General features: G+C 46.1%; 1 protein-coding gene across 8 annotated transcripts in view; it reads left to right on the top strand.

Annotated features, from left to right (window-relative positions):
* Positions 1 to 55: 55 nt before the first annotated feature.
* Positions 56 to 11,902, top strand: part of PHKA2 (phosphorylase kinase regulatory subunit alpha 2) — a 77,627-nt gene continuing 65,780 nt past the window's right edge. The window contains exons 1-2 of one of the 8 annotated variants that reach the window (XM_003415965.4): positions 56 to 188; positions 638 to 813. In XM_003415965.4, the coding sequence (XP_003416013.1) occupies positions 736 to 813 (78 nt within the window). In that variant the 5' untranslated portion in view covers positions 56 to 188; positions 638 to 735. Of the gene's footprint in view, positions 189 to 256; positions 814 to 11,902 lie in introns of those variants that run through there. The other 7 variants (XM_023555175.2, XM_064278062.1, XM_064278063.1 and 4 more) reach the window with 7 other exon arrangements.

The raw sequence follows: 11,902 nt of genomic DNA, 5'->3' as shown, positions 1-11,902 counted from the left end.
GAGCTTTGAAGCCCGTGCGACGTCATCGGGGGCGGGGCCGCAGCGGACCAAAGCTGTATCTTTCCCCCTCAGGCCAAGCTCCGCGGATTCCGCTCCGTGCGGGGCGGGTCCACCGCAGCCAGGTGGCCGCGGTGGGCGGGCCTGGTTCTCCCGCCCGGGAGAGAGTTGACCGCCGGCGGGTAAGGCGGGTAAGCTTGGGGGGTAACCTTATGCCACTCCCAGAGCGGTGTTCACCGCTGCCCCATTTTCCTTCCCCCTAATTTTTTTTTAAGGCTGGACTCCGTGGGTTCCGCCGGGGCGGGCCGAGGCGGGCCGTGAACTGACCTGGGGTGGAACGCCTCGGAGGTTGCGGCGGGCAGGCCTGTGTCTCCCGCCCAGGGGAGGGGTGGTGGCTGCCCCGGGGCCTTCTCAGACCGCCCCAAGACACAAAAGGCTTGGCGGGGGCGTTGTCCCCGCACGCCCCGAACCCGGGCCCCGGGGCGCCGGAGTGAGCGGCCCGGCCTAGGCGGGGCCGCCCGAGCACCAGCCCCGGTGTTCGCCCCCGCTCCTCCGCGCGGTGCAAAACTCTGGTTAGCTAGCTTTGCATCACACTCTGGTTCTATCATTTCAAAAAAGTCTCGACCTCTTGGGCCCTCAGCCCGAGAGCCGGCCTAGGCTGTGCGTATCTGGGTACCGGGTCCGCTGGAGCGTCTCAGCACAGCAGGTCCGGCGCCACCGCCCCGGAGCATCGGAAATATGCGGAGCAGGAGCAATTCCGGGGTCCGCCTGGACGGGTACGCGCGACTGGTGCAGCAAACCATCCTTTGTTACCAGGTAAGGAGGGACCACCACGAGGTAACGCCCAGAACTAGCCTCTCATGTCACTCATTCCCCTCCCCAGGCCTCCGTCCACCCCTTGTGACCTGTGATCTTGCAGTTAAGAGATGTCTTCTTTAAATCCAGTCCTTGCTGGCCGGTGATTACCCCCGTCCTACCCCCTCTGCTGCGGCAGCTCTTCGCAGAATTCTTTGACCACCGTTTGAGGTTGAGGACAGAGAGGACTCTTGGGTGCCCTGGATACAAAATGCGTCTTTTTGCACTGACTCTGTTTGTTCTGGACAAGAGAGAATGTGTGTAGGTTGGCAGGAACCCGCTGAATGAGGATGTGATCTCAGGGCTCCAAGGACAGTAGACAGAAGTGAAGCCGCTCCTGAGGTTTGCACTGAACTCCGGAGTGTTAGGCCGACTCCTGCTGCCCCTCCCATGAATTACGTTGATAGAGACCCACCTGTGAAGGCCTTGGAACCTACTTCGGTTGCGATTTTACAGATGAGAAAACTGTAGGCCAGAAAAGTTGGTGCATGTAGCAAGGGCAGACACAAACTCCAGTCTTCCTGAACTCAAGTTTAAGGGCTTCTGTTTAGCTGCCTGTATGGTCTGAGGTATGAATATGCCTGCTACGTTTTGTACTACTGGACTAAAGTTATGTATGGACCCATCATGTAATCCCACTGGACTATGTTTATTCATAGTGAGGACAGGAACACTCAATTGCTTCCCCTCAATCAACAGCAGCTATTTATGGGATCATCAGAGTCCCAGAAAGAAGTGGCATTAGGTGGTTAAAAGCCTGGCCTGCAAGTTGGGAACCATGTCCACTCTCAAGCTGCTGGCCATTTCCCTACATAGCCAATTTCTCATTCCATTTCCTTCATTCAGGAAATATTTGTGGGGCACCTATTATATGCAAAGCACTCTGAGGTGCTGGATTTACAAAGAAGAAATGTGACATTTATGGATAGGGTATAAGTCCAGAGTCTCTTGTCTGAAACCCTTCGGACTAGATGTGGTTTACAAATCAAATATTTGGAGTTTACAGACTTACTGGTCTGATAGAGACTGGAGAAACTCCAAGAGTATGACCCCCAGACACCCTTTTTTAGTCGGTGCTAAAGTTACTCCTGTGATTCACTCTTCAGCCAAAGAGTCACCCAAACCAAACCTGTTGCCACCGAGTTGAGGTTATAAAAAAGGTTATACAGGCCCATAAAACAAAATGAGACTAAATGGGCACACCAGCCCATGGGCAAGGACGAGCAGGCAGAAGGGGACAGGAAAGCTGGTAATGAGGAACCCAAGGTCGAGAAGGGGGGAGTGTTGACATGTCGTGTGGTTGGCAACCAGTGTCACAAAGCAATATGTGTATTGAGAAACTAATTTGCTCTGTAAACCTTCATTTAAAGTACACTAAAAAAATTTGGAGTTTAGAAAAGTAATATGCATGTGTTTTGTAGTCTAATAACTGCGGTAGGGTCTGGGCTGCACCCCTTAATCAAATGCATTATTTCCACATCAAAATATGAATATCCCCACTGAATGGGGTAAGTAAAAACTGAAAATCGTTTCACATCAGTTCACGTCATCTTTTGGCACCAAATGAGTTTGCTGCACACTTAGGAAAACACTTTTCAAACCTTCTTGGCTTTTGGAATAGTACATGAAGGATTGTGGTCCTTATTTTGAGGGCTTTTGAGGAAGGACCCCTAACCCAGTTTAGGGGGCAGGGGTGGAGGCCTGGAAGAGATGATGCTCAAGTCGAGAACTGAAGAAGGAATAGGCAGGCAAACCGAGGTGATTTTCTGCCTCCTTCCTTGGAATATATTGTAATTCCGTTGATAAAGTGTTCTACAGTCTGAGTTGAGAGACCTTTCCCTTCGTTGCTGTGTTGGAAGGGGCTGTAAAGAGAACTGATGAAGCTTGGTTCTTACATCACACCCGGCTTTGAATCCCTAGCTCTGCCTTGAACAATATGTGTAACCTTTACTCAGCCTCTCTGAGTCCATGCCCTCATCTGTAAAACGGGAATAATAACACCTGCCTCCATTGAGTTGTTGTGCAAAAATAAAACTAGTGCCTGATAAGTTGCCTGGCACCTAGAGGGCAATCAGTCAATAGTGGATGATCTTTGTGGTGTTATGACTTTGAGACAGGCCACAGGTACTGACCACCCTGGCTCATGATGCTCCCTTTCTTGAAGTCCTGACACAGCTACTAGTTGCTTTCTGGCACTTGAACGTAATTATGTTTCCCCATTGATGCAATGAGGTCCTTAAGCACAGAGACTGCATCAGTTTCCTTGCTTTTGTGTCAGGCAGTGCCCCAGGTGCATCAAAGGTAGACTTAAGTCCTTGTTGATAAAATACTTTCTGCAGGCCCTGAGCCATGCCAGTGACCCAGCTATTGACCTCAGGAGCAAACTGCCCTCTCATTAAAGCAAATCTGCAGGGCTGGACTTTGCTCCCCTACATTTTAATGATTGAAAAAAAAAAGTCTGAGCCTTAGTTGTATTTATTTTGGGGATAGTTGGCAAGAAGCCTTCATGTTTGCCCTCTCTTTGCCCTCTTGTCAGCATTGTCCTGCTCTTCTGGCTAACCAGAACACGAGTACGGTTTTGGTGGGAAATTATATGCGTCTACAAGAGCAGAGTTTTGCTTCTTCCCAACTCCCAGCCATCTCTCTCCAGTAACTAGCCTTTACAGTGTGAGGCGTAGCCCACTTAGAGCCTCGCCGTTTTCCCTTCGTGGTCTTAGGCAGGTCACCCAACCACTCTGTAAAAATGAATGAGCTACATGAGGGGTTTCTAAAGTTGCCGCTGTGTCTCCCCATCTTCTCTTGTAGATATGTGCAGGTGTTTATGAGGCCTTTTTTCAGTGTCAGCTGCTACGAGCTCTGAACTCTGTTTTTGATTTGCTTTTTAATTTGAGATCAGCATACATTGATTTCACTCGTTAGGAATCATTCAGTGTTAAATATGTCAAACTAGTGATCATTTTTCTGTTAGAGGTAATAGCTTGTTCATCTCAGTTAACATGCCAACTAATTGTTTTCCTGTGTCTGTGTAAGGGAAGAAATGTTTCCATTAGTCATTTGCCAAATATACTTGCTGCTAAGTATTATGTGTGTGTTTAGGCAAGAGAGGAAAGGGCTGTTTCTAAAAGGGTCCTTTTGCTTAAGGGCTATCTTGAAAAATGTGTTGGTTTTCTAAAAGAATTAATTTCTAGATTTATTTTTGACCCAGATAAGAAATAATAACTTTGTACATTTCTTCAGTAATAACTCTGAAGTCTCATTAATAAAAGTGTTAAGTGGTGATAAGATAATGTGGGTCAGAGAGAGAAGTAATGATCAAAACAGTGTTCACTGTAACTACAGATTATTTGGTACAATAAAGCAGATAACTAAGAGACTAGAACAGTGACTAAATATTACTTTTCAATGACAGCAGAATTTAAAATTAGAATGAGATAACTAAAACGTGGCATGTGGATCAGAAACTAAAGCAAAAGGGGTTGAAGAGGTTTTTTTTATGTAAGCAATTATCTGACGGGAATGATCTAGTAGATAGAGAGACACTGATAACACAAGTGTGAGAGTGGGAATTACTGGAACCAATCCCTGCATCGGTGAGGGGATAGGGTGTAGCATACGTATGATGGGGTGACCAGAGAGAGGAGCAGAGTTTATCCATCAAAATGGGGAAGACAGGGTCTATGTTTCCATTGTTTCTTCTCTCTCAGTGAAGCACGAGGCATGGTCATCAGCCGAGAGTGCAGACAGAAAGGTGTTACTGGAGGTTTGAGGAGAGAGAAGGTATGGAATAGTCCTTCAGGAGAGAAAGAGTGAATGGATCAAGGATTTCTAGATTGGCAGATAGCACTAAGGGGCATTAATTTAAAGTGAGTTCAGTCAGCGTAGCTGGGTGTTTTTCTCCAGCCACAGTCAGCTGTACAGGTGCATCCTCTGAGTAGGCAAAGAGACAGATTTAATCAGAGCTGGGATTTTGCCAGGAGCCCTGGTGGCACAGTGGTTAAGCATCCTTGGCTGTTAACAAAAGGTTGGCAGTTTGAACCCAGTAGCCACTCCGCGAGAGAAAAGAGCTGGCGACCTGCTCCTCTAAAGATTTCTGCCTAGGAAACCCTGTGGGGCAATTCTAATTTGTCTTCTAGGGTTGCTATGAGTCAGAATTGATTTGACAGCAATGGGTTTGTTTTTGTTTTGGGGGTTTTGCCCAGCAAGAACAATGCAGTGAGACAGGGCAAAGGATTAATAGTTAACTCCTATCTTAAACTGTTTCAGATAAAGAATCAACAGGGATAGCTCCAAACTCCTTGTATGTGGCCAATACCCCTTGATACCATAGTCAAATAAGACACTATGAGACATAAAATTTATAGACCACATTCACTTTTGAATAATGATGCAAAAATACAAAGTACAATGAATCCAGCAATGTATAAAAAAAAAACATCATAACCAAGTGGGGTTTATTGCAGGAATACAAGGATATTCACTGTAAGAAAACCTAGTGATGTTTAATTTACCTCGTTGATAAAGGAGAAAAACTGGGACCATTTCAATAGATATAGGAAAAGCCTTTGATAAAATTCAGCATCCATTAATGACTGAAAAAATGAAACACTTTTTAGTAAACCAGGCATACAAGGGAACTTTGTTATCATGATAAAGGGTAATATTTGAAAAAAAGTATACTTCATATCATAGCTAATGGAATATCAAGGATCCCCCATCACCCCTTCTATTCAGTATTGTACCTGTGGCCCATGCAACAGATAAGAGAAAGAAATGAGGTATAGAATGATCAGTATTTGTAGATGTAAGTTCCACAGAAAATTGAAGACTATTAGAACTAGTCAGAGTTCTCAGTTTTTAGAGCAAGTTCACCATCTATAGAAGCCCTGGCGGCACAGTGGTTATGCACTTGGCTACTAACTGAAAGATTGCTAGTTCGAACCAGGGCTTCGAACCAGTTGGGTTCAAACCTCTGCTGAGTTGGAATTTTACATGTATTTGTGTGATTTGAAATGGATTACTTCTCACAGGTGTATAAACTCTGTGGGGCAGGACCAAGCATTTTTTAAAAATCACCATTTTATCTTTAGTTCCTATTGTTTTTGTTAGGTGCTGTCAAGTTGATTCTAACTCATGGCAACCCCATGTGACACCATAGAACTGTCCCATAGGGTTTTCTAGGCTGTAATCTTCACGGGAGCAGATTGCCAGGCCTTTCTCTCACGAAGCCACTGGGTGGTATCAAACCACCAACCTTTTGGTTAGCAGCCGAACGCTGAACCGTTGCACCACCAGGGCTCCTTCCTTAGCCCTTAAACCAAAGGAAAAAAATTGTTGCCGTTGAGTCAATTCTGACTCGTAGTGACCTTACAGGACAAAGTAAAACTGCCCCATAGGGTTTCCAAGGAGCAGCTGGTGGATTTGAACAGCCAACCTTTTGGTTAGCAGCTGTACCTCTTAACCACTACTGCCACCAGGGCTTAGTACCTGGCAGTTACAGAGGTTTTAAAAATGTTTGTTTATTGAGTGAATAAATGACTGAAATAAAGTACTCAACATATAGTCTGTTATTGCTGTAGTGCTTAATACACAACAGCTTGTGGTGTTATAATTAAGAAAGCCTTGACCGCACAACCCTCTTCTGGGGGTTCTTTGAACTTAATTGCACGGCCATAAAAAGAAACTGGGCCAAAGTTGCCGCAGCCTGTTCGTCCTTTGTCATAACTCCAACTTTCTCCGGGAGGAACTGATCTAATAACCACTTGGAGAGCAAGAAAAATGTGGACTGGTGAAGAGCACAGATCTTTGGGGCACACTGAATCCAAGTAAGGGCAGAGGGGCATTTTTAGTCCGTGGTCTGACAGAGGCTTGTCTGGTTTGGGCATCGATTCGAGAAAGGGAGTGTTTGGTTGCTGACATTTTTTCCCCCAGGCGTAACCCAGGCCCTTGCTTTCTGCCATCTCCTACTTCAACTCTTTCAGTGGGGCAGGGAGGAAGGCTTTTTGCTGTGCCCTTTTCAGGACAGCCTTTAAATATTTTAGTGTCTCAATAGAGAACCTCTGAGGGAGCAGGAGAGCAGTGGGATGCAGACCCCAAATTCTCATAAGACCAGACTTAATGGTCTGACTGAGACTGGAAGGACCCCGGTGGTCATGGTCCCCAGACTTTCTGTTGCCCCAGGACAGGAACCATTCCTGAAACCAACTCTTCAGACATGGATTGGACTGGACAATGGGTTGGAGAGGGATGCTGGTGAGGAGTGAGCTTCCTGGATCAGGTGGACACTTGAGACTATGTTGGCATCTCCTGTCTGGAGGGGAGATGAGAGGGTGGAGGGGGTTAGAAGCTGGCGAAATGGACACGAAAAGAGAGAGTAGAGGGAGAGAGCAGGCTGTCTCATTAGGGGGAGAGTAATTGGGAGTGTATAGCAAGGTGTGTGTGGGTTTTTGTGTGAGACTGACTTGATTTGTAAACTTTCACTTAAAAGCACAATAAAAATTATTTTAAAAAATTTTAGTGTCAGATAAAAAAAAATCAAATAATTAGGAAAAAAAATCCAGACTTCTCCATGTACAAAGTGAAAAGTACAACAGCGGCCCATACTGGGGTGAGATTTACAGTTGTCTCAAGCTTTGCAGGGTCCCAAAAGATCATCTGGTCAGACCACCTAGCCTCATTTACAGTTAAAGAACTCCAGCTGAGAGAGTCCAAGAGACCTTTGTCAAGGTCATCCTTCTGGTGAGCTGACAGTCCCATGATAAGCTCTGTCTTGTTGGGACCAGGCTGGCGGGGTGGAGAGAACTACTTTAGGTACACCAGATTGCTGTATCAAATGAAGTTGCGGTCTCCTTACTCCGTGTATTAAAATAGCGAAACTCTTAATAGGCTATTTCTTTGAATATTCTATACTATTTAGTTCTGTCATGTTGTCCTTGTCACTTATTTTATTCCCAAAAATGCATTGCCATCGAGTTGATTCTGACTCATAGCAACCCTAAAGGACAGGGTAGAACTGCCCCATAGGGTTTCCAAGGAGTGCCTGGTGGATTCAAACTGCCGACCTTTTGGTTAGCAGCCTGATTTCTTAACCACTTCGCTACCAGGGCTCCCCCAATGGATAAAAAACCCAAACCAAACCCACTGCTGTCGAGTTGATTTCTGACTCACAAGAGTGGCTGGTAGATTTGAACTGCTGACCTTTTGGTTAGCAGCTGTGGCTCGCCATAGTTCTTAACCACTGTGCCACCAGGGCTCCTCACAATGGATAGGGAGAACATAATGTTCATAAAATGCCGTTAGAGAAGTGGTTCTTCATCAAATGCATTAGAGACCCATTTGAGATGAAAGCGGAATACCCTACCCTGTCCTGAGAAGAGTGCTCACAAAAAAGTTCCAGGAGTCTCACAGAGCTCCCTCCCCCTCCCAAAGCCCATCAGCAGATCCCTGGAAACCCAGGTTAAGAGCCCAGATACAGAGTGACATGGGATGTCTCAGAGCTCCCAGTCCAACCCAATGAACTAGAAGTCAGTCTTACCATTGACAAGATCACATAGTGACATCTGCAGTTCTCTTGTTAAGACAAAAGGTACAGCACAGCTCCCAGCAAATCTTGAGTACTGAAGACTTCAGGTCTTGGCTACGAAGACCCTACAGCCCCTCTGAGTTCGAATGTGTTCTCTAAGTTTCCACATACCAGGCTAAGGACTTAGAGCTCAGCGATCCCTCCACCTCACTACAGGAATTGTTGCGAGAGGCAAAGAATTACAATCTCCAAAAGGTTGGCAGTTCAACTCCACCAGCCACTCCTTGGAAACCCTATGGGGCAGTTCTACTCTGTTCTATAGGGTCACTATGAGTAAGAATCGACTTGATGGCAATAGGTTGGTTGGTTGTTTGGGAGAGTGGTAGGGAGCCCTGGTGGCACAATGGTTAAGTGCTTGGCTGCTAACTGAAAGGTTGGCAGTTCGAACCTACCAGCCACTGGTTCCTAGCAGTCTGCTTCCGTAAAGATTTATAGCCTTGGAAACCCTATGGGGCAGTTCTACTCTGTCCTGTAGGGTTGCTGTGAGTTGGAATCAACTCGACGGCAGTGGGTTAGAGTGGTAAAGTTGTTGACACATTCAGTTGTAGCTAAGGGGCCCAGTGGGTTTCTGTGAGTTTTGAGAATTCTAAGATGAGTGTTGTGGTCTGGGACAAAGCTGGAACGAAGTGGATGCCTGAAATGAAATGCTTGGCACCCATCCCAGTTCACTTCCCTGGAAACCACCATTCAGTCGTCTGAGATAGTGTAAATGTCTAGCCCAGGACACCTGGCAACCTGTGCATTGTTTGTAAACCGAGAGGGGGGAAATCCATTAAGCAGCGATTCAGAAAAAGACATCCTTTGAACGTGAGAATGGTCTACCTGTGATCCCCTTAGGTAAAGAACGAGGCTGCTGCACATTAAAACTTGAGTTTTCCAGATCATTCTCTGAAATGTCTGAGGTTTACCTATCAAATTGTACAAAATCCATCTTTTAAACTAATGTACGAAGAGTTATACAATCAGTAGTCTCAATTATAGATGCAGTCATTTTTAGACAAATGCTGGTGTAAGTCCCACTTTAGAAACATCCCAAGTTCAAGGCATTGCCCTCCCACCCCCTTTAGTATTTTAAATGGTAATTGCTAGAACAAAATTCTGGTACAACAAATGAATTTGGCCAGTGTTTGTAATAGGATTTTTTACTTTCTACTTTTTGCTTTACCAGCATGGTGGTGCGTAATCATGTATTTTGCACATTTATCCTAGCCTCTTCTGGATATTTCATTCGAATAATCTAACTGTACTTCCCTCCCTAGGAACTGAGCAAGGCAGTGCCATGCACTTAGGGATTTTTTTTTTTGTCTTTATCCAACACTTTTTTTGATCAGTTGCCAAGCAATTAAATAAGTGTTATATATACCCACTGCAGTCAATTCCAACCCATAGTGACCCTATAGGACACAGTAGAACAGCCCACAGGGTTTCTGAGGCTGTAATCTTTATGGAAGCTGACTGCCACATCTTTCTTCCTCGAAGCGGCTGGTGGGTTGAAACGGCCTAGCTTTTTGGTCAGCAACTGAGTGCTAAACCACTGCACCACCAGGGATTTTTTAAAAATAATTTTTATTGTGCTTTAAGTGAAAGTTTACAAATCAAGTCAGTCTATCACATATAAACTTATATACACCTTACTACATATTCCCATTTACTCTCCCCCTAGTGAGTCAGCCTCCTCCCTCCTTCCAGTCTCTCCTTTCATGACCGTTTTGCCAGTTTCTAACCCTCTTTACCCTCCCATCTCCCCTCTAGACAGGAGATGCCAACACAGTCTCAAGTGTCCACCTGGTACAAGTAGCTCACTCCTCATCAGCATCTCTCTCCAACCCATTGTCCAGTCCAATCCATGTCTACTGAGTTGGCTTCGGGAATGGTTCCTGTCCTGGGCCAACAGAGGGTTATGGGGACCATGACCACTGGGATTCTTCTAGTCTCAGTCAGACCATTAAGTCTGGTCTTTTTATGAGAATTTGGGGTCTGCATCCCACTGATCTCCTGCTCCCTCAGGGGTTCTCTGTTGTGCTCCCTGTCAAGGCAGTCATCGGTTGTGGCCGGGCACCATCTAGTTCTTCTGGTCTGAGGATGATGTAAGTCTCTGGTTCATGTGGCCCTTTCTGTCTCTTGGGCTCATAATTATCTTGTGACCTTGGTGTCACTTAGGGATTCTTAATCCAAAGGAGAGAGGACTAAGGGTGAGGGTGAGCCTGAAGCCTCTGACCTCTGTCTCTTGGAGCACAGGAAAAGGAGCACCCAGAACTGACTGCCTGGGGCACTGGGGAAGGCTTCACAGAGGAGGAAGGGAGATCACAGGCCTGGAGCAGAGCATGTGTGGCCAATGTTAGTTAATTTGGGTCCCCCAGGAGCAGAGTGTCAGGTAATTAGGTTAGATGTGGGAGGAAGAGCCAGCACATGATGGGTCTCATACAGCAATAGCAATCTAGGGGATTTAGATTCTGTCTTGTGGGCACTGGAGAATTCTGAGCAGGGCAGCAAGTTCTGAGATTCTAGATCTTTCTGTGACCACCCTTTGTAGAGGATGGGTTGGAAGAACTAGAGGCAGGGAGACCCAAGAGGGAATTTATACTCTGCCATTTTTGGTGCATAGATGACAATATTCAACTCTGTGCCCACAACAGAAATTGAATTGTAAAATGGTAAATGTAAGTAATTTGGTGCTATCATCAAGCATGTATATGCCTTTTGCCTTAATATTATTGCCTCAATCTTGCACATCTTTAGTCCACCATGGCCATATAAGCATTCATGGTTGTATCAGTCAAGATTATTTCCATTGCAAAGAACAGAAACCCACCTCCACTAGCCTTTAAGCACAAAAGGTAATTCATTGCTCAAACAATTGCAAAGTCCAGGGAATGTTCTGGATTCAGGCGTGGCTAGATTCGGGAGCTCAAATGGTCAAGTATGTCTCTTTGCTTGGGCTCATCCCGTGTGGTGGAGAGGTGGCCCCTTGGCAGCTCCAGGTTACATTCTTCCAGAGTAGTGGACTCTGCAGAAAGAATGCCTTCTCTGTAGTAGCTCCAACCAAAGTCTTGACTAAGAATGGCTCTCAGGTGGTCCATCTTGGGTTATGCGCCCATCCTTGAACTGTGCCCATATTGGTCAGACCTGGGTCACTTGTCCATTCTGCACCTGGGGTGGGGGACAGGCAGTGATGGGGTCAGAACCATGCTGTTGGAGCAGGGAGAACTATAGAAGGGGGAGCAGGGCTGCGCAGGCAGAGGCAACAGCACGTCCATCAGGGTAGGAGGAAGTGAAGACCCCTGGGGGACACACATTCTCCAGTGTGCTTTGAACCTCCTTTTTGGTAAAGAACGAAACTGAGGCCCAGAGAAGTTAAGTAATTTGCCCAAGATCACATAGCTAGTAAGTGGCAGAGCAGAGATTTGAACCAGGGTGTGTCTTTATCCCACCTGCCGTGTGGAATGGACCTCAGAGTCCTAGCCAGACTCT

This window comes from Loxodonta africana, chromosome X (genome assembly GCF_030014295.1).
Source record: "Loxodonta africana isolate mLoxAfr1 chromosome X, mLoxAfr1.hap2, whole genome shotgun sequence".
NCBI classification, from domain to species: Eukaryota; Metazoa; Chordata; class Mammalia; order Proboscidea; family Elephantidae; genus Loxodonta; species Loxodonta africana.
Note: the sequence above shows the minus strand (reverse complement) of the source record. Positions and strands in the feature narration are given on the sequence as shown.